The 23175-nt window shown below is 42.2% G+C and overlaps 1 protein-coding gene across 1 annotated transcript in view; it reads right to left on the reverse strand.

Moving 5' to 3' along the window:
• Positions 1 to 17019, reverse strand: part of CDK14 (cyclin dependent kinase 14) — a 657433-nt gene extending 640414 nt beyond the window's left edge. The window contains exons 1-2 of the mRNA XM_036761007.1: positions 16249 to 17019; positions 7962 to 7993 (exon numbers count right to left, since the gene is read on the reverse strand). Coding sequence (XP_036616902.1) covers positions 7962 to 7993; positions 16249 to 16339 — 123 coding nt within the window. The 5' untranslated portion in view covers positions 16340 to 17019. The remainder of the gene's footprint in view (positions 1 to 7961; positions 7994 to 16248) is intronic.
• Positions 17020 to 23175: the final 6156 nt, after the last annotated feature.

The raw sequence follows: 23175 nt of genomic DNA on the forward strand, positions 1-23175 counted from the left end.
GGCTTGAAGATTTGCAAAGCACTTGGATCCATCTCTTCTGATCCTCAGAATAACCCCATGAAGAAGGTGCCGTGACTATCCCCATTTCGCAAATGAGGAAACTGAGTCTGAGTCACCTGGGCAGGATCACACAGATCATGAATGTCTGAGGTGGGATTTAAACTTATATCTCCAGGACTTATCTACTTACATCCTTATCTCTTTCAAGGAAGTAGTTAATATGGAGAAATTAGGAGGGGAAATCAAATCACCTCTCTAAAAAAAAGTAAGACACGAGATGCTAGGGAAGTGAAAACACTTCCACTGAGTTAAAACGAGATTAAACTAGGTGTGAAGAAAGCCTAGATCCTTTATTGAAACAATCAATCAAAGACTTTAGCCTAAGTGTGAAAAGTCCTTGACCAATTTAGAAGTCCCTAAAGCTGCCTGGATGAACTAAGTTGACTCAGCACAGGAAGCATATTCAGATTGATGGAGGAGATTTGAACCCACTCTGTGGCGCCTATATAACCCAAGCATTCCAGTGTCTGGAGGCAGAGAGGGATCCTGGCATCATTCCCAAGAACAGATGACTTGGTGTCTCTATGGGAGAAGAGGACAAATCAGACATACCTACGGAGGGAAGAAAGACAGCTACAAAACTCTACAAGGAGCCCATTAGAGATGGTCAACCATGCCTAAGGGGAGCTTCATGAATATGCTTCCCCCACTCCACCCATGAGGGGAAGAAAAGCATCCAGCAGCCAGGAGATAAGGTACCCCTTTGCCTCTTACACTCTCCAAGTTTGAGCCCACCTTCCACTCACAATGGAGACAAGTACACATAAAAAATATACAATGTAAATATAAAGTCAATAAAAATAGGAGACTCTGGGGGGAATGTTTTATACCAGCAATTCTTACTATTTCACACTTTGGTAAATATCATACAAAAAGCTAAGTCTGGCTGACTAACTGATATCAACTGATAGTCATGGAGGAAGTCCATTGGTAACGGCTTGTGAGCTATAGCATTAGATAGAACTGTCCCTCCCAGGGTTAACCCAAGAGTCCTGAAAGGACAGAGTGGCCACCCTCTTAGAGAAGACTGGGTCAATACAAATGAGAGCTGGGTTAAGAGCCCCTGGGCATGGGCTACAATGGTATGTTAGTCATGGCTCTCAACCTGGAGCCCAGAAAAGCCTGGATTTACATTGTAAGCCCAATATTTACTGGCTGTATGAACCCAGACAAATCAAATCACTTTATGTCTCCTGAATCTTAGTTTCTTTATATGCCAGAGACACTAATAATTGGACGGCTCACTTCACAGATTATTGTGGGAAAACTTTGAAAACGTGAGAAATATTACAAAAATACATGTATTAGGATTATTAATAATTACTGAAATTTCCATCAAATATTAAGGACAACATAAAAACCAAAGTACTTGCTCTCAAGAAACCAGTAATTCATTTCCTTCTCAATTTACTGTATTTTCTTCCTAATATCTCAAAGCTACAGAGAAAACTCACATCACCGAGCAGCCTAAGTTCCATTATGGCACTGAATAATGGAGAAAGAAGCACACTAAGGGGAAACAAGAATTATAGGAAATTAGTAGGCGATACTCAAGGTCAGAGAATCCAATTTCCTCATTTTTTTGGTTTTGTTTTTAGTCATCTCTGACTGTTTGTGACCCCATTGGGGGTTTTCTTGACAGAGAGAGTGGAGTGATTTGTCACTTCCTTCTCCAGGTCATTTTACAGGTGAAGAAACTGAGGCAAACTGGCTGAAGTGACTTGCCCAGGGTCACACAGCTAGCCGGGTTTGAACGCAGAAAGATGAGCCTTCCTGACTCCAGGCCCAGGACTCTATTCACTTCACCACTTAGTCACCCCCTAATTTTACTAAGGAGGAAACAGGCCTATAAAAGTGCAATGATTTGCTGAAGGTCATACTCTTCGCAGACAAGGTCAGGACTTGAACGTGGACCCCCTCATTCCCAGTTCTGTGCTCCCTCCGTTATAATGAAAGGACATTTATTAAGTGCTTGCTATGTGCCAATAAGCTGTCTTTCACATCCTAATCCCTTCTAGACTGTTCCCCTGATCTATCTCACAGAGTTATTTTCTCAACTTGTAGAAGCAGCATTTTAAGCACATCAGGGAAGGTGATACAAAAACCTAAAGCAACATTATTGGACAAACGGAAAATGTTGAGAGTCTATTTTTTTTTGAAGTCACATACACCTTTGTCGAAAATCCAAAAGGGAAAAAGAATGGCCGAGGAATGCTCAGCCAGCCATGAATCTATCACCAAAGCCATTAAACCATCATCACCAAAACCAAAGCCTTAACATCTCCAGCAAAGAAGAATAATTAGCAAACTCCTGCATCACCCGATTTACACTTGAGACATATATTTGCTTATCTTAATGCAATGCCTTGAATAAAAATGCATTTCAGAAGTATAATTTCAGTTCCAAAAGCCTTGCATTTCATACCAAGCAGGTAAGTTGAAACATTAAATAAATACTGAAGGTACCACTAAATGTATATACAGCCTTGTAAAGTAAAATATCGGTGAGCATTCCCTTTGAGCCTCTATTAGGCCCTCCCAAATGCATTCGGATATTTGCACTTGGCCATAGCTTTTCTCCTCCAAAGATGGACATTCCACACAGGTGGTCATCATATCTAAATCACATGAGTTGAACCAAGATTTCTTAAGTGTCAGGAGCTCAGGAGAGAAATGGTTTCTAGCAATGCCTATTGGCAGCCACCATGCGACAGGGACTGTGAGACTAACTCTCAATCCAAGATGTCAGACTCTCATTTATATGACTACTCCTGGAAATTTCTTCTGAATTTATTTTCATTTCACCTTACTTTAAGTGCTACAGTTATTTCAGGTAAATCACTAGTCTGTAAGAGAAACGACACTAAACAAGTAACCTTTGACCATAGGCGTATCTGCTGCTCTAGAGACCCCACCAACATGGCCCTGGGCAGGGTCAGAAATCAGAGCCCAACCTTCTCATTCAACAGTTGAGGAAAATGAAGCCCAGACAGTGACTCGTCCAAGGTGACACAGCATCAGCCGTGAAATCAGAACCCAAGAGGTCTGACTCCAGAATCAATACTCATTCCATTGTGCCAGGCATCTCCTCAGTGTACCTGGACAGGATATTTCCAGCAACAGTGGTCTAAAGAAGGCTGTGCCTTTGGAAGAATTTTCCTTGGAAACCCTGAATTGAATATATGCTACTTAAGAGCTAAAAAAAAAAAAAAGCATTTCTAGACATTTTGCTAACACAGGTTTTTGGTACAGTCTTATTTTTCCCCCTTATCTTAATAAGAGTTTACGCATAAGCCTCCTCGGGCACAACCTCTGATAGAACAAGAAATCATACAACTATTGAACAACGGTCCTTATGTATCTTTCTGTCTGATTCCCTCATTTTTCAGATGCAGAAATTGAGGCCCCAGAGAAACTGAATGACTTATCCAAAAAGTCATACAGCTAAACCTTTCTTCAGCAGGAAGTGAAAATCTTTGCTTATACCTCCTGCCAAGTCAAAAAAGCTACTCCATTAAAAATCAACATAAAATGAATGTAAAGTCTTACAAACTGAGTTCAACTTGATTAAAAAACAGAAGTGCGGTTGAGGTCTATAGAATTCCACTCCTCTTATGCAAAGCCATTGTTTTTCAGGGGGAAAAAAAGTGATGAAAAACTCATAGTTATGAAACTGTGTATATCCTTTGACCCAGCAATATGACTCTTAGATCTAATTCCCAAGGTTATCAGGGGAAAAGGAAAAGAACCTTTATGTTCTAAAATATTTATAGCAGCTCTCTTCGTGGTGCCAAAGAACTGGAAATTGAGGGGATGTCCATCACTTGGGGAATGGTAGAACAAGCTGTGTTCTATGATTGTGATGGAATACTTTTGTACTATAAGAAATGGTGAGAAGGTTGGTTTTAGAAAAACATGGAAAGATGTCTGCAAAATACCACAGAGTAAAATGAGCAGAACCAAGAGAGACACAGTTAACAGCAATATTGTTCAAAAAGTAACTGTGAATGACTAAGCTATTCTGAGTAATATGATCATTCAAACGAACTAGGAAGGACTTATGAAGGAAAATGCTATCCACCTCCAGAGAAAGAACTGATATGTGGAAGTGTGGGTTGTATGGTACCACATACATATGTCTATCAGATATTGGCCTTCTCTAATGCATGGCTGGGAGAGAAGGAAAGGGACAACTCAGAACTTAAAACACAATAAATATATAGATAGATAAATGAATGAGTAAATGAATAAATAAATTATTTTTTTAAAAGCCCAAAGCCATTTTTTTCCAAACAAATCAAAAAAAAAAAAAGAATAGTCTGGAACTTAGGTTTTTTTGGCTTTTTTTCCCCTTTTATTCTATGATCTCTCTACCATGCAGGGAATTCTCCCTTAGAATTCTCTTGAATTTTTTTTTTCCCTTTGGTTTTCATCACAAGCTGTTTTGCGTATGTGACTGTGAAATAGATGGTGAATAATCACCCAAAGGATTACTCTTTACCTTCAGTCTCTCAGCAAGGCCCAAATTCAAACTCTCTCCACAAGAAACAGAATAGGAGCCTGGACCTCTATTAAAATGCCTTAACCCAAGTTTAAAGCCATTTAGTGGACTGAGGAGGGGGAAAAAACCACTAATGAAACAGCTGGTGATGTGACCATATGTGAGGAAAAAGCCTAGGGACAAACTAAATCAACGTTCACTTTGGGCACCTGTATAAAAGTTTTGAACTCCAAACTCAATGTCACACAAGGAAACAAGGGCACAAAATGCCAACGCTTTATAATTCAAGAGTCACTATGTCCAAAGGAAGAGGGAAGGGTTTTTAAAAGGGGGGAGGGGGGAGGTCCCCAGAGCAAAGCCTCTGAATAAAACCTTGGATGCCATCAAGAGTATGTGCACAGGCTCAGCTATCTTACACCAAATCTGCAGGCCTCACAGAAATGCCAAATATTTTGCTTAGGACTGCAAATCAGGTTCTCTCTCTAACATTTAAACACAGTTCTTGACCATTGTTAGAAGGTGGTGTTTTGTTTTTAACTGCGAGAAAGAGTATTTCAGAGGAGTAAACAAATTCTTTTAAATCGTGTCTGTATTTCTATATTCTCTCTTTTCAGCAAAACTCAAGTTCTCTGTACGTATGTGTGTTCATGCTGCCTAACGGGAGGAAAAAGGGGATGGATGTGGAAGAAAGAACTCCAAAACACAGAAACTCATTAAAAAAATTAGAAAAATTTAAAGTTTCAAGGGCCACTTTCTGCCACAAGAACACAGCCTCCCTCCAGCCCCAGGAGCAGACGGCTCTAGACTGTAGCCTCCTCTCTGCCCGTAAAGATTGTCTTGGGAAAGCGACTGATTCTAATGGCTCTATAGAAATGAAGGGGACTCAGCCCCCAAGTTTCAAGATTTGAATTTGAATTTGTAAGATATGTCTTCAAGCATGCAAGGAGAAAAGTGGCCAAGGTATAGATGTCAAGGGAACTGGCATTAGATTTGCCATAAGACATGTCTAGTCTTCCATTGTTTAAAATATGCTAAAATATTTGGCTAGTCTACTAATTCAGATTTTTAGAGCCAAACTGGCCCCAAGATGCTGGGTTAGTCCTGTGCCCTCCTATAGGGAAAGAGACCAAGGCACAGAAAAAATCAACAATTTGCTCAAAGTCACATATCCGATCATTGGCCGAGGTGGGGGTCAAATATAGGACCCCCTAACCTAATCCAGGACACTTTCTCCTATGTAACAAAGTTTCTGTTTTGAAACAATATTGTTATTGAAATGACACACAAATGTCACATTCAACCTTATTCTGGATGAGGGAGGGTCTGTCTGAAACAACAGTCTGTATTTGTTGTTCTTTGGTCATTTTCAGTCATACCTGACACTGTGACCTCATTTGGGGTTTTCTTGGGAAAGATACTGGTGAGATTTGCCATTTCCTTCTCTAGCTATGTTTTACAGATGAGGAAACTGTGGCAAATGGTGAAGTGACTTGCCCAGGGCCACACAGATAGCTAAGTGTCAGGCCAGATTTGAACTCAGGGAGAAGAAAATTCCTGACTCCAAGCCCAGCACTCCATCCACTGCACCAGAGAGACTCAGCTTCTTTACCAAAGTAAAAGCTAATTAGAGTCTTCTCCCATGGCAGGTTTGGTTGTAGTACCTGTGACCCTGGCACCCACCAGTCAACAGCAGAACGAGCCACTTCACCTCTGTTTTCTCCAGTGTAAAATTAAGGGAGTAAGTCTCCATGATCCCTAAGGTTTCTCTGAGCTCTAAAAGTCTGTGATCCTCTGTGGAGGCTCTGAGCGGGACAGAAAAAAAATGACTGGTCAGGAAGTTTATCTTATTGCCGTCTGGAGACACTGCTTGAAAACTGGTCTTGGTATCAAGACCTGGGTAAGAGATTAAAGTCCTTGCCTCTGGGTGGCCCTTGGCAAGCTGCTTAACCTCACCATGTGCCAGCCTACTCTCAAAAAGGATGAAGAGCAAAACAATGGCAGATTGGCTCTGGCAGAGAAGGAGCTCCCTTCACCAATAAAAAACACAGGGCCAGATCAAAAGGCTTTTTGTACTTTTTCATCCCTAAGACAGAGGGAAATGGTCCCACATGGCCTGACCGGAACCGTGGTGGAAACACCCAGGGATGGGGGTCAGGACGCCAGAACCGCTGATAATTTCTGAAAGGCAGTTATTTGGGGTTTCTGCTGCTCCAGGCCAAGGCAACAAAATTTAATATGATGTTACAGAGATGCTGGGAAGGGGCATTTGGGGTCCAGAGACTCTGATTGGGTATAATTCACTGCAAGAAAACCGAACAGAGACAGCTTAGAAAGCAATAGAGCTCGGGAGCCAAGAGATCCTACTGAAATCCACATACATTTCTAGCCTGGGGTAGGGGGATAATTGGACTGGGTGGGAATAAGGTGGGGCCTGGAATCCAGAATCTCTGGCTAGCCAGATGGCTGAGGTTATATTCCATACGTAGACCCATTGTAAATAGGCCAGGTAGAAGTGATAATACTTTGGGAAAAGGCATTTTTAACAGGGAGAAAGATACAAACACTTTTGCTGCGTCTCTGAGTGGATTGCATTACAACGGCATCACAGGATCTTTGTCTATTTACACGCGTGCTTTCAAGTGATTCTCAGTTCCCAGGAGACACTAGATCTTACTAGTAATTTTTAAAAATCTGGAAATCAAGTATGATTTTAAAACTACAGTGAAGATATTGTAGAATAGGGCCTAGCAAGGAGTCGGTGTTTAATAAATGCTTAGTGATTGAAAAGCTGGCTTTACAGATTAGTTAAGAACTCTCTACTACTTTATTATAAAAGGTTACCTGCCACTCCATAGCAAGGAGAGAAAGAAGTTGGATGCTGGATGTGATAGACAGAGACTAGGAAAACTGGAACTCGAAAAGTCAACCTGTCCTCTGGGAGACCGGGGGAGAGGATGTGGCGTGGACACTACAGTGAATCCCCAATGGAGTTTGGGGTCTCCAAAATGGTGCCCAACTTAGGTGCTGTAGGCTTAACCCAATTCTACGTATCCCATCTGGCTTCTGGGACATTTTTAACAGCAGCAACTACACAAAATCCATTTGCGAAAAATGCCAACAATACAAAATAGCGATGTCATTTTCTTTTGAAATACCTAAAAAGGCATTTTTTTCCCCTGTTCAGTGCCAAGAAATTAACCTGAAAGTTCAAAATTCCTTTAAAATTACCTGATCATTACGGGAATCACCACTTCTTGAGAGTGTGAAAGTAGTAAACACTTGCTGATGAAAACAAAACACCCAAACATTCTTTCTACTTCCAAGTGAGGAGTTGGCAGCAACTGAATATTCCTGGCAGTAATTAAATACATCCACCATAAGATAAAGAAATTTAACCTACCTCATCAAAGCTGCTGTCCTCTTTCTTCAAAGCTTTAAAAGAAAAAAGAAAAGGAAACTGGTTATTGTCACAAATTTTGAAAAAAGAGCAAAAGTAACTATGTTGGAAAGTGTGGGGAGATGGAGTAACATGGTCTTGTTTCTGAAAGCAAAGACTATACTAGCCTGAATAACAATTTTATGATCAAAATATGAAAGTGAAAATGAGATATGGAATTGCACAGCATGCATCTTTGTGAGATGTTTTTCATAAATATGTAAATCAAACTATCCTTTCAGGTAAGGAAAAATGGGAGTTCACAACACATCTTTTCTACCATTCTTATTCACTCTGAAAACACTTCCAGGAAAGTAAAAACGAACCAGAATTGTAAAGTAATATTTCCCCTTTTTACATTCCTTTGTTGCATGCACCCAAAAATTTTATGCAGGAATTATGGCACAGTGTGTATGTTACAAACAGATCGGTCATCATTTCCTGTGGATTGTTCCAATGACACAGTCTCGCTCTGCAGAGCATTCCTTGAGCCATCTGACATGACCAGAGAAGTTTAAGTGATGTGGGGGAAAGGTCTGAGGGTGTCAGAATAGCAATGCCCAAAAGAAAATATATTTTGGCCACTTTTTTCTTTTGCACGACAATTTCAGCAAGCAAACCCACTCTTCAAGAGGATAATTAGTTTAGGTTTTCTGGAAGCTACCAGAGACCTGAATTGAAATTCAAATAAACTGCCCATCTGCACGACTGAAATATTGTCACTGATGAGTACAAGAATCGTTTAATTTTTCATGTGCTGGGGTCTGATCTCTAGGGGATTAAATCCCACAACCACTGAAAAACATGTGTATCTTTTAAGGAAGATGTATGAATTGGCTGAAGTACCTAAAGTTGATAGGTTAGCAGAACTATTTTAATTAATGCAGTATAATATGACAACATACAATTCAAAGTAGTTTGGCACCACAGCAAGGAATGTGAAGAATACTCAAAGTCCCCCAAACTGCAGCTGCAAAAATCAAAATGATATGGGCAATTGTCCTGTTAACAATGTACCTAAGTTAAGAGTTGTGAGATCAAAGCTTGTATGGAGACGGTATGGAGTCCTCAAAAACTTCTTTCACTCACTGATTTACACTATAAATGTGTCCTTTCTAATGAAACTGAAAAGGAAATATAATAAAGATGCTCCAGAATCATTCATTCTTATTCTTCCCCCTTTTTATGAAATTGATAAATGAGAAATAGCTTAGAATCCTTTACTACAGGGAATGATATCTAATGAACGAAAAATAAAAAGTCTGTACTTGGTTACAGTCTCATTCTTCTAATCTTGCTTTCAATTTACTTGTACAATCAGCCTGATCTATTACCATATCCGTGCACATTAAAAAAAATTCTCTGAGAGGGGTTTTGTTTTTCTTGCTTTCTCAATTGAGGGGGAAGTTGGGAAGAGATCTTTGTTTGAAAAAAATAAAATTTAATTTAAATAAAAAGCTCTCTGATAGAAAAATGGTATAATTCTTGTTCTGTTGCCCTGGTTACTGCCGTAGGAAAATAAAATCCTCAAAAGAATTTAAAGATGTTGGATTTTGGAGATGTTTTGTTAAGGCAACCAAAAGAATTATTAGTCCACACTCTGAGTAACCACACAGGTAGCCCAAGGTATACCCTGGAGTCACAAAGCCCTGCCTCAAATACAAACTGGGCAACCACAGGTTAAGTCCCATAACCTCTCAGTGCCCCCAACAACTCACTAAGGCACTAAATTACCCACATCTGGGTCAGGTGGAGGGTGTTTCCATGCCCAGAAATGCTGACTCCAAAAAATTCTTTTCTCCAGCCCCAGCTGTTAACTGATTCACTGTAAGCTGTTCATGGTTTACACTACCCAATAGAAATGGCTCTCTATTACAAAAAAAATCCAGACAGTAAGATCTTAGGGTAAAAATATACCATTCATTTCTAATCAATTCATTTATCATATTTTTGTAATGAGCTATATGCTGATACACTAAGCTAAACAAAAATAAAATATTCGATAGCTACACATGTATACTCCAATCATTTATTCAACAAATTTTTTATAACAGCTGGCATAGTGTTATATAAAACACAGTCCCTTTCCCTAGGAACACTACAATCTAGTTTCACAAATATTTTAACTATTCTTTATATTAAATTGTCTGTCAGATGAGATCAAGAGATCTACCATCAGAACAATTTCACCTCCTCAGCCTCCCAAAAAGAGAAAGGAAGAAGGCGGGTGGGGAGGGAGAGAGAGGAGGGGAGGGGGGGAAGATGGGGAGAGAGGGAGAAAGGGAGAGGGAGAGGGAGGAGACAGTGAAAAGTAGTTTTCAAAAACTATGGTAAATAATGTACTCTGAGTAACTATAATAAGTGGTGGTAGAGGTGGTGGTAGCAGTAGTAATATTAATTAATATATTAGCATCAGCAATTCATTAAGTAACATTCACACAGCACTTTAAGATTTACAAAGTGCTTTGCATCGGTTCTTATGTTATCCCTGTGAGGCAGGTGTTATACTTATCCCCATTTTACAAATGAAGCAACTGAGTCTGCGCAAGATTAAGTGGCCTGCTCAGAGTCATACAAGTAGTAAGAGTCTCAAGCAGCCTTGCTGACTCTAAGGCCAACATTCGGCCCACAGCAGTACTGTACTAATAACGATGTCCTGGAAGATGGTTTGTACGGGGTCCGAACAAGAGATAACTTTCCCATAAACAGGCAGGTTCCTCAAATGTTCCCGTTTTCTGCAGATGACATCACCCTAAAAGCAGTAAGATATAACGGGTAGCATTCTAGACCCAGAGTCAGGAAGACCCAGGTTCAAATTCCATGAGTGTATACCATCATGCGAGGCCCATTTGGCCAATAAAGGTAAAGAGAGAAGACTCCAGGGAAACATAAAAAATGAGAGTGTTTGAAAGGCTGGCCAGCTGAAGAAGGACTGGACTTGTTCAGGCTGGCCCCAGAAAGTAAGACAAGGATAAATGGGAAGATGCTGGAAAGAAGCAAATTTGGGCTTGAAGTCTGGAAAGACTTTCTAATGAAACTCTCATGGCAGCAAGGTGGAAAGGTGGATCAAGCCCTGGGCCTGCAGTCAGAGAGATCTGAGTTCAAACCCAGTCTCAGACACTTACCAGCTGTGTGACCCTGAGCCAATCGCTTAAAAAAAATGTTTGCCTCAGTTTCCCCAACTATAGAATATAATAGCACCTACCTCCCAGGGTTGTTGTCAGGATCAGATGAGATAATATGTCTAAAGGCTCTGATAGTGGGTGGTATATAAATGCAACTTATTGTTGTTACGAATAATAAATGCTATCCACAAGGGGAATGGGCCATCTTCAAGCAAAGGGTGTTTTACTTACCAGGTGAGGGATAAAGCAGTCCTCATCAAACTAAAATGGAAATGGGGGGGGGGCACATGACAGATTGACTTAGTCTTGAAATGTACTGTTACCTGCATTCTATTGTATTTTTATTTATTTTGTTAATTATTTCTCCATTACATTTCCATCTGGTTCAGCTTGCCCTTAGGAGTGCTGTGGCCTGTGTTTGACACCTCTGCTGGACAAGGCATTCTTTTTCAGATCCGGGTTCAACTCGAGGGCCTCTTAGGTCCCTTCCAACTCCAAAATTCCAACATTATTAAGGACAGAAAGACCAGAGAATGATGTCACTTGTTAAACTGAGAGAGAAGAAATGAACCAGCCCAATAATCCCTATCTTCGAGCTTTTAGATCAGAGGTGGGGAGCCTGCATCCTCGAAGCCACATACGGCCCTCTAGGTCCTCAAGAGCAGCCCTTTGACTGAATCCAAACTTCATAGAACAAATCCCCTTAATAAAAGGATTTGTTCTGTAAAACTTGGACTCAGTCAAAAGGCCGCACCCAAGGACCTAGGAAGCCACATGTGGCCTCCAGGCAGCAGGTTCCCCACCCGTCTTTTAGATACTAACACTGGTAGATCCTCTATCAGAAATATGAGTCTCAAAGGATGAAAAGGGGTTGGGAGCTGCCTTGACAGAGGGATACCTGTCCTTGAAAAATCACAAACTGAGGTGAAGGGGGAGTGGAAGGTCCATACCAGCTTCCAGCCCCAAACTGTTTTCACTATCTTCCCTCTTACTCATACATTACTTTAGGAATTAAGGAGGAGGGTGATCAGGAGGAGAGGCAGATGGAAAGGGGCAAGGGAGTGGGGAGGGCAGAAGGCATTCAAAAAACACTTAGAGGAAGCATGTGTAAAAGATGCCAAAAGAACCGTGGTAATACCTGCTCTCAGGTTGTGCCCCAGGACCCACAGGGACAAACAGCTCTAAGAAGCCCTTTAAAAATACTTTCTCACATAAATAATACTTTGCATTTATTAAAAAAAAATTTTTCTAAATAATGAACCATCTACTCTGACAGTTCTTACAGGGATAGAGACCATGCCATGAATTAAAGGTGTCTTGGATGAATAAATTCTGCCCTAAACATTCATATAATATGTCTTTATTGAATATACAGTGACTGTCATTAGTCATTCATGTGGATGTTAACCCATAATTTTCTTCAACTATAGGAAGGAACAGCAAACTGCCAACATTCTTCTGGTTTAATGGAGGGCTATTTATTAACCGTTTATTTAAGGAAATTGTGCATTTCCTCTCATTAGCAAAGTTCTCCACTTTGAGGCACTCCAAGCCAAATTACACTCTTGCTGATTCAAAAACAAATACCCTTTCCTAAAAGATAATATAAAGTACTAGAATGTCCCGGTTTCCAGATTAAAGTTCTTAGTGTGTTGTAGGATTGTTTCCTAGGGTCTCTATATGTAATCACTTTGGTCCGTAATGTTACAATTAATGTCCATCTTCAAATAGATGCAACTCCCTAGATAATGCTTCAGATTTCAGATTATATAGTCACTGTACAAGATGCACTAATTCGGGGTCTGTCTTCCTATTAGATTCAGTGCTGGGACAAGCTAAGCCAAAAAAAAAATAAGTTATGTACACAAGATTTATCTAAACCATAGGATTCCCACTCCCTGCTCCAATACATTGTTTCAACAGCAAAATTACGCCAGAAGGGAATGTAAAGAAAATTAGTTTGGTTCTGGAGACCATGTCCTAACTTCCTAACCCTGGCCCTCCAAAAACATTTGTAAAGATGCATTTTCAGTCATTTCAGCAATGGATAGGAGATTTCCATCGCTCTTTGTTTTATTGGCATCAAATAAAAACGAGAGATGTGTTGGACAACTACAATAATTCCTAATTAGAGAGGACTGCTGACATTATTCAGCCATAAACTACAAACACTCCTAACTAGAATCAATGAGTGACTTTCAGACTCAATTATACAAGTCTTAGGAGGGAGCCCCAGCTGATATCCCAGCCCCTGGCTGGCAGACCTCACAAATTAGGGCTCTGTCTCTTGAAAATCAATGTGTTTTATAGGTCCTTTTATAGGTAGTAATCTCAGCTTGTCCATGGTTACTGAAGGAAGGGAGGCAAGCTTGCAGGACCAATTTAATAGAGGAGCAAATAAGGCCTTGGTGTTGCCACTCCTAACTTCTTGTGCTCTGCATTATAAACACCGATTGAACAGCCAGAACTTTCAAACATTGTTCTTCATTGTTAACCAAGGTTTCCTAGTTGGGCAATTTGTCACTGCTTGCAATTAAACAATGTCACCGTGTATCACAAGATATTTTAAACTACCCTTAGGAATCAGACACAAAATAAACTAAAGGGCAGAACTAAGTCACTAAGAAGGATGCTATTTCCAGCAGGCATTCTGTAATAATCCCATCTGAGTTGGGCTAGGAAGGCTAAGGGTACTAGCGTGTCAAATTGCAGAACCGGGAAAAGTATCAGCAATTTGATCCCACCATGAACTACCAAGACACGGGGAGAAGATAACTGATGTATGAAGAAAGCCAGAAGTCTCCAAGTTATATCGCCCCTCATTTCCACAGTGCTTTCTTCTGAAAGGCTTTCTCAACTATTTCAACTGTGCAATCTTTAAAAATGTAATTCTAGTACAATAAAGTTCCAATTAGTTAGAACCCAAATAACTAAAAAAAAAAAAACTTCAAACAAAACCTTTACTTTTAGGTAAAAGTGGAAAATTACAAGAAAATAAATTGATATCAAGGATCCATCCAAAAAGCAACTTCTAATATATGACCCAACCTCAGTGTACCCTTAACCCAATCTCCTAGACTTTGTAAAGCTCTATTTTAGTATTCTATGACAATAATTAATGTTCAGGATGAGGGCCTTCAGGAACTTCAAGAAGCAACTAGTCATATTCACTATACTGCAAAGCAGGCAATTTTACTCATATTTTTAAAAACTTCTCAACAAGGGTTGAAATAGAAAACAACCTCTGATCACTAACTCTCAATAAACCTGAAATTTCAATTACCCACAATATTCCACTTCCCCAAGAGTCTAGTTAATCCAGGTCTTACAGAATGGAAATAAAAAACAAGACTTCAAAATTATTTAAACATAGACACAGTTAATATTAAATTTATCTTTTGTATTCATTTCCTTAGTTTCTTACCAAGGCAACTGACATTAATTATTTAATACAAAACTGGCTTGACTCCAACAGAGTCATTAATATTAGAAAATACATAGTAAAATGTTTTTTAAAACATTAGGCTAATGGACTGCAAAAGCAGAGCCTATACGATCATTTGGATTGGAATCTGAATTGCCAGTATTATTAATAATAAACACTGGTTGAGCACCAAGTACTTATTTTCAAATGCTGTTTTTAATCTTGAAACTTTATTTCCCAAGTATTTCTAACTCTGATGGGTGAACTTACAAATATATCACAAACTTGCTAGGAAAATTTGGATATTAATATTAATTCTAGGCTTGAGGAGACTGGGAGACTGGGCCTTATAATCTGAATTGACTTACCTATTCATAAGTCAAAGGAAAACAAAGACACCACCACCAAATCCATATCCTCAGAACTGCCTTTTAGTTGGGAAAAGATAAGGGAATAACTGAGCATTTTTAGGATATGTTTGTAAAATGTTAAAAGTCAATTTAACACAAAGTTTATATCTGCACTAAACTGCAGATATATACATATATATACTATATATACATAATATCTGCAAAGTCCTTCAGTATTTTTCTTTTTGGTGTGGGGAGGGCGTGGAATTGGACATTTTTCTGCTTCATTTTCATTAGCACCTTCATTAACACAGAGAGTAAATACCTGAAACAAAGACCCAGTGCCTATGGGACACTAGGGCCCTTTAATAAGAAACAGAATTTTCCTGCTGTTTGCACAACCGCCCACAGATCAAAGTGATCGCAGTCACCAGGATGCTACAGCTTCCCAAGTTTGCCAAGTTTAAGGGGCAAGTTCTGTTGTCAGTATTTGAAATCCAATAAACATTTAAACTGCACCTATAAAATGGTATTTTTGACCTAAAGTTCCTATAAAGTTTTTTGTAATTAAAAAAAGAATGAAGTCAATTGTTCCTAGTCATTAACAATGGACGAAGTTGAAATCAACTCTTAATTGTTGGTAGTTCTGGCACACGTTTTGTAAAGCATCCGGAAAATGCGGGTATCTATTGCCTCTACATAGCCTGTCCCCCTCATGACCATCAAACCTAGCATTCTTGGAAGCCTCAAGTGCCAAACAAAAGGTCCCACTGTAGATGAGCCACTTCCTCTTGGGTTTCATGTGTTTGCAAACGTCACCCCGAGTTTCGGTCCCACCTTTTCAAGAATCCCAAAGCTAAACAAACCGACCAACCCTGGTCTGGTGGTTAACCACCAGCGACCCTAATGCCCTGCGGTCAAGCTTTACGGGGGCGTGTGGACGGGACGTGATGGGAGAGGAGGACCCTTTGGGCAGGGCAGACAGTCTTTGGGAGGATGGGAAAGGGAGAACGAAAGAGGGCGGGGTGGAGAAATGCAAATAACTGACTGAAATCCCCACAAAGTGCCCTCTGGGGTCCAGGGGGGAGCAAGGGAGGAACTTCTCGGTCCTGGCCCCACCCTCCCCAGGTTCCGAGCCAAGTGCAGCCCCTTGGGAACGACGCGCAAACCAGACACCCACCCCCAGGATTTACAGCCCGGGAGTGGGTACGTACCGTTCGGCATCGCTGCACACAACTGCGCACTGGCAGGAGGAGGTAAAAGAAAGGAAATCAGGGAGTTAAGGAAGGACGGAGGGGGAGGAATGGGGCAGTTAGGGAGATGGGCAGCAGGGGATGCCCCCCGACACTCACCTATCCGGCTGAAACTCTCCGACAAAGTTCGGCGCAACTTCTTCATCTTGCTCATCTTCTCCGCCGGCTGAGACTCGATCAGGTCACACATCTGGACTCTGCGGAGCCCGGGAAACTTCCCGACACTGGTCCAGAGCCGAAGAAGACAACAGAGACCAGGGGGGCGGGCGGGCAGGCGAGGAGGAGGAGGAGAAAGAGAAGGAGGAGGAGGAGGAGGAGGCTCAGCCTCGGGCTAGCGAGCGCAGAGCGCGAGCAGAGAAAGTCCCGAGCCCGCGGGCCTGGCCCCCGCCGTCGGGGCTGTGGGTGCGTGGGGAAGAGGGTCCGAGCTTTCTGCAGATGCTGCAGATGCCGCTGCTCCGGCTGCTCCACGCTCGCCGAGAGTTTCTACGTGGTGCCCGGGGCAGCGGCCGCCGCCGCCGCGGAGCTCCCCGCAGCCTGGCGCATTGCACCCCCTGCGCCCCCCAGGGACTGAGAAACTGCGGGTGGGCCGGGCCGGGCCGGGGGCTGCGGGCGGTGGGTCCGCCAGGAGAGAAAGAGACGAGGAGCCTCTGGGAGGGCGGGCGCCGAGGCGGGAGCGATGCGGGGAGGGAGGGCGGGGGAGAAGTTGTCGAGCGGCCGGCGCTGGAGCCGAGGCGAGGGGCGAGGGCCGAGAGCGGCCCCGGGTCGCCTAGGCGGCGGCCGTCCGTCGGCAGGCTGCGCGAGCCTCGGAGGCAGCGGCGCGGGGCGCGGAGCAACAGCAGCGGCAGCGGCGCACAGCGAAGGCGGCGGCGGTGGTGGCGGCGGCAGCCTGGGCTCCCCCGCTCCCAGGCCGCGTCATCTCCCTCCCCTCCTCTCCCCCTGCCTCGGCGAGGGAGCAGCCCCCGGACGGCCCACGCCGCCCCCTCGCTCCGCCCCCGGCCCCCTCCTCCTCTCTATCCACCCAGACGCGCGCGCGCTCCGAGGCCGAGCTGCCCGAGACTTTGTGGGTCAGTGTCCGAGGCCGGGGACTGCCCCGGCGGAGCCTCGGGGCCCAACGGGGGGCTGGACGGGGAGGGGGGGCAGCGCAGGTGAGTGACAGCTGGGGCGGAGCCGCGAGCGAGCGGGATGGGGGAGACACGGGGGACAGCGGCGTTGCCAGGAGAGGGGATGCAGCGCTGAGCCCTGCGAGGAGGGGACTGAGAAGTTTATGGTTTTGATCGGCAATGTTTTTCCTCCCAGAAATTAACGGTGTGTGAAATTGAAAGGAAGGGGAAGGGCGGTGAGCCCCAATTTCTACGGTTCTTGTCCGCAGAAGGGCGATCAAACATGCCAGAGGCTGTGGTCAATCCTTCAATTGCCTAGTAGGCTGTGAAGGTGAAAGACCTGAAGGAAAGGCACCGAATCATAAATCTCGTGCTGGAAGGGACCTCTGAGGTCATCGAGTTCATTCTGCCTCCTCTTTTCACCTTTGGGGATATTGAGGCCCAGAGCAATGAAGTCCCTTGTCCAGGATCTCACCACCAATTGTTGAAGTCAATCCAGCTCCTGCATCCATTTACAGCTGTACGTCTTCCAAGTCTCCTTTCGCTAGTTCAACCCCTCATTTTGACTTAGTGACTCTTGGAAGTTGCACAAATAGGAAGTGGATAAGTCAGGATTTGAACCCAAGTTAGAGGATCAAGGATTTAGATCTAGAAGGGACCGCAAAGACCATCTTCTCCAAGGTCACACAGTTAGCAAGGGGGTTGTCCCACTTTAGCGGCAGAGTTTGGCTCCACTCCTGACTTCCAAACCACTATGCTTTCTTGCTTTCTGGAGGCAATGGGGTTAAGTGACTTGCCCAGGATCACCCAAGTAGTAACTGTCTGTGGTAGGATTTGAACTCAAGTCCTCCTGGCTCCAGGTCCGGGGCGCGCTATAGCTGCTTCTTTCTAATGTACTATACTGCCCTATATTTATAGTCTAATGTACTATACCATACTGTTGGTACTATACCCACCTCACTCTGATGCCTATATGGATGCAAAAAGAAATTCCTCCCCAGCTCCACCAATGGACTGGTGAGAGTTTGCAATTGTACAGTTTGCAGACAGACATCTGGATCCTAATAAAATGCCCTACGTCCAAAAAACCAAATGCCAGTCTCCAAAGGGAGAGTAAAGGAAAGTGGGGGAGGGTTAGAATGTGTTGCTTTGGGCACCAGCACTTCTTGTGAATAGAAACGTTAGTAATCTTGAGTCATCCGGCTGTGTAAGCAATGAGAGAAGTTGGGAGGGTGTGACAATGCTGTTTGCTTTAAAGGAAGTTTGAGAGAATATGTGTTTTTTTAAAAGATTTTTATCTTGCAACAAAAACCAACCCCCCCCCTTCCTTAAATTGTAAGTGGAAGTAAGAGACTATGCCTTTGATTTATTCATAACAGCACTGAGCGCATTAAGAAATCTCAGTCGATAAGGACAAAGGGTAGGTGGGGGTAATAACCAACTTCTGACTTCCGGGAAGTCTAGTAGTGAATAATGATTGAGAAAAGAATTACTCATAGACACAGTATGTATAAAAGCAATAAAATAAAATAAAACAAATTACCAGGCATTTTGATACTGATGCCCCCCTCTAGCTATCATAGAAAGCATCCTGTGTGGTCTAATTCAGGAAAAGTTTTCTTTTTGTCATTTCCTCATGTGACTCAGAGAGAAAGTTGTCAGCAACACATGTGTAAGTGATGGAACAAAGCTTTCCCAACCAGCATCCCGGGATGTCCCGTGAATTCTCCCAGCAGCTACAAAGCAAGTCCAGATGCTCTTGACAGTTCTGCCAATGATTTGCTTTAAAAAAAAATACTTTAATCCTCCTTTACCTCCCCAATTATTTTTAAATAAACTTCACATAATTAGAAAAGTGAAAAAGAATTAGCTCAAATCCATCAATTTCATCTTTTTCATCTCTAGCAGGAAAGATGGTGATAACTTGGCTAAAATGAAACTTTGGAAGTATCAATGGAGATCTGTTATCCATGCCATCCCTCTCCCCTTCTTGGTTATTCATTACCAAAGATAATCCCTTAACGAGGCTGATCTAAACTGTTAAAAAAAATTAAAAGAATGGAAACCAAAGAGTGAAGTTTTAAACTGAGTTTTCAGATGAAGCAGCAGCTAAATCTGATGACTGTTATAATGACCAAAAATAATGTGTTTTCTCCTGAAATTCAATTCAGTTCCATTAAACACTAAATACCTACTTTGTGCTTTCCAAGTCCTTCATAACCTGGCCCCTTCTTACCTTTCCAGCCTTCCACACCTTACACTTCTACCTACCATTCTATTCAGTGACACAGGCCTCCTTGCCATTCCTAGAACGTGACACTCCCATCTAGCGATTCTGAGCATTTCCACTGGCTGTTTCCCTGGCCTGGAACTCTCCCCCATCTCTGCCTCCTGGCCTCCTTCAAGCCTCACTTTCTGCAGGAAACCCTTCTCAATCCTCCTTAATCTTTGTGCCTTCCCAAGGAGATGACCCCCATTTAGCCTGACTATATCTTATTTGTATCTAGTTGTTTGCAAGTTGTCTCCGCTTGACTATGAGCCCCTTGAGAGCAGAAACCATTTATTACCTTTCTTTCTATCCCTAGAGCTTAACATAGTACCTGGCACATATAGGCACTTAATAAATGTTGACCAACTAAATGACTAACTCTGTATCACAGAGGATAGAAGGACAGAGACAGAACGGTCCTTTCCATCTTGGACTTTACATTCTGTTTAATAGAATTTGGTTGAAACGTTGTGCAGGAACTGAGAGTGCAGACTGTGATTGGAAAAGGGTACACCCTCCTTCCTTCGAGGAGGACCAGTGACCCACTGAAGAATTGGATTTAAGTGAGGCAGAGGTGCTCAAAGTTGTCAGTCTCACTTTCTTCTGTGACGTCCGTGAAGTCCAGGAGCGAGACAAAAGTCAAGATTACCAGCCATGGCCCCGGTTGCAGTGGGTGACCTTGACCTTTCTAAATTAAAATGACTTAATCAGCTGGCAAAGGAATTGAACCCCTGACATTGTTTACTCTAGGGCTCTTACCAACTAATTTAAGCAACCAGAGACCATTAAATATTTGAATGCCCCCATGCTCAATGGATTCTGCAGAAAATGTGAAATAGTGTACAATCCAATTCATAAGCAAAACACAGGTTTTTGTATATTATAACTCATTTTTAGTGAGTTATAATTATATAAATGGAGCAGCTAGGTGGCATAGTGAATTAAGCCCTGGGACTGGAGTCAGGAAAACCTGAGTTCAAATCAAGCCTGAGACCCTAGCTGTGTGACCCTGGGCAAGTCACCCAACCCTGTTTGCCTTAATTTCCTCATCTGTAAAAAGAACTGGAGAAGGAAATGGCAAACCACTCCAGTGTCTTTGCCAAGAAAACCCCAAATTGGGTCCCAAAGAGTTGGACATGACTGAAATGACTGAACAACAAATTATATAAATATATAGATATGTATCAATAAATTTATTATGTTTAAAATAGACAAATAATAGAAGTAACAATATTGGTGTTAGTATTATTAATTCCATAACTACTAGTGTATGGAATTATAATTATTAATTCTATACTGTTAGCGTGTGGAATTATGATCTAGGTATAAGGACACATTAATAGAAAATTATATTAAAATTTATATTGCCTGTTCAGTGTGGTATAATAGAGAGCTGGCCCACAAGCCAGGAAAACCTGACCCATATCGGTTTTGTGACTGCAGGCAGATTAACCTCCCAGTCTTCTAGTCAATTATCTAAAACTGAGCTGCCCAGAAGCTGCCACCTTACATTGTTGCAGAGAATTCCTCTACCTGGGAGCTAGCCCGTTGAAATCACAGGCCTAGTCACCTCCTTATTACAATAATAACTGATGGATGGCCCTCTTCCATTGATCTCCATGCAATGTCTTGAGATCTAAAGAAAGGCCCCCAGAATGAATCTGTGTCACAGATTACTGGAAGAATGTGAATAAGGATGGGTGGTCATTGATGGGTTGTGAGCTCCATTGTTAGAGGGAGTAATATATGGATGGCATAACTGATCCACTGAGCATAAAAGCATCGATGTTACAAATGGCTTTGATAGGTCTTGACCACATGAGAAGCGGAGACTCTCAAATTTGGAAAACACTTCAGAGACCTTCTGAAATCATATTGAAAAAAAAAATCTTGTTAAATTATCCAATAGGTGTCCATCCAGGCTCCAAATGAAGGGCAAACGGCAGCAGCTTGAAATTGGCTCTAGCTTTAAAAAGTCTTTGCTAGCTCAAGCCCAAATTTGCCTCTTTGCAATTTCCACTGATGGTTCCTAGTTCTAACTCCCTGGGGCCAAGTATAACAAATGGAATCATTCTCCCATATACCTGAAGACAGCCATCATGTTGTTTTCTTCGCCAAACTAAACATGCTCCAGTCACACAACTGAGTCCTATATGAATGTTCTTAAGGTGATTTTCCATCTGGCTTCCTAACCCTGGAACATTCTTCGGCTAATTGAGGTCCTTCTTAAAATATGCTGGCCAGAACGGAACACAATACTCAGACCAGATGTAGTCTGACTAGAACATGGTACAACAGGACTCTTCCCTTCCTTAGTTCTCTGCTACCACACAGTTGACTCATATAAAATTTGCACATTAGGCCCTACCTCATCTATTGTATTTGCGAAGTAAGTTTTTAGAACTCTAGACTTTTCATTTGTCCCCATTAAATCTCAATGTATTCAGCCCAAAAATCTTGAACTTTAGGGACCCTGGCTATTCTCTAGCATGTTACCTATCCCTCCTAGTTTCGTGGCATCTGAAAATGTGATAAACTCGTCAAGTAAGACTTTATCTAAGTTACCATTAACAGCGTAAGACCAAGGAGAGACACCTGAGGCACCCCACTGGAGACTTCCATTCAAGCTGACACAGTGATGAATGATTACCTTTTGAAACCAGTCATTTGATCAGTTTCTGATGACAGGGTTGTACTATTTTGGAGCCTGCTTCTCTCCATGTTTCACACAAGAATACCGTGAGACTTGATAATTCCCTTGCTGAAATCTAAGCAAGCCATCCATCTGGTCTACTACTTTAGTCCATCTTTTTGACGAGGCTATTAAGCTTATAGAGCAGGGCGATGCTACGGATATAGTTTACCTTTATTTCAGCAACGCCTTTGGTAAAGTCCTTCATGGTGTTCTTGTGATAAAGATGGAGAGATCTGGGTTACAAAATAGTATTGTATAATTGGGTTGATAGAAGCAACAATTAGCACAGAATAAGCTAGAAGAGTTAGAAACTAGGAAAGGGAATTGTAGTGATGCAAATGAGGAGATGAGATGATTTATCCTGAGGTGAAATTAGTCCTTCAGTTGTTTCAGTCATGTCTGATACAACAGTTCATGACCCCATATAGCGTTTTCTTGGCAAAGATACAGGAATGGTTTTGCCATTTCCTTCTCCAGCTCATTTTACAGATGAGGAAACTGAGGCAAACAGAATTAAATGACTTGCCCAGGGTCACACAGCTAATAAGTATAGGAGGTCAGATTTGAACTCAGGAAGATGAGTCTTCCTGGCTCCAGACCCGGAGCTCTATCCACTGCATCACCTAGCTGCCCCCAAGGTAAAGTTAGGGCAGTAACAAACACCACAAAAGACAGCTTTTCTGAAGTAGGAGATATATAGAGATGTCATTGGAGAAGAGAAAAACTCAGAAATGAAAATGCCAAAGACATGGAGAGTAGAACTAGAAACAAGGTTCTAAGTGTGCAGATATTCAAGAAGCATTTGAATGTTATAGATGCTTAACACCATGCAGGGACATAAGATTTGGAGTCAGTATCCTGGCTTTGCAATTTACTGTCTTTGTGACTTTGAGCAACTTCTCTGGGCCTTTTTCTCCTCATCTGTGCAATGAAAGCATCAGACTAAATGACCTCTGAGGTCA

Source organism: Trichosurus vulpecula, chromosome 5 (assembly GCF_011100635.1).
Source record: "Trichosurus vulpecula isolate mTriVul1 chromosome 5, mTriVul1.pri, whole genome shotgun sequence".
Lineage (NCBI taxonomy): Eukaryota > Metazoa > Chordata > Mammalia > Diprotodontia > Phalangeridae > Trichosurus > Trichosurus vulpecula.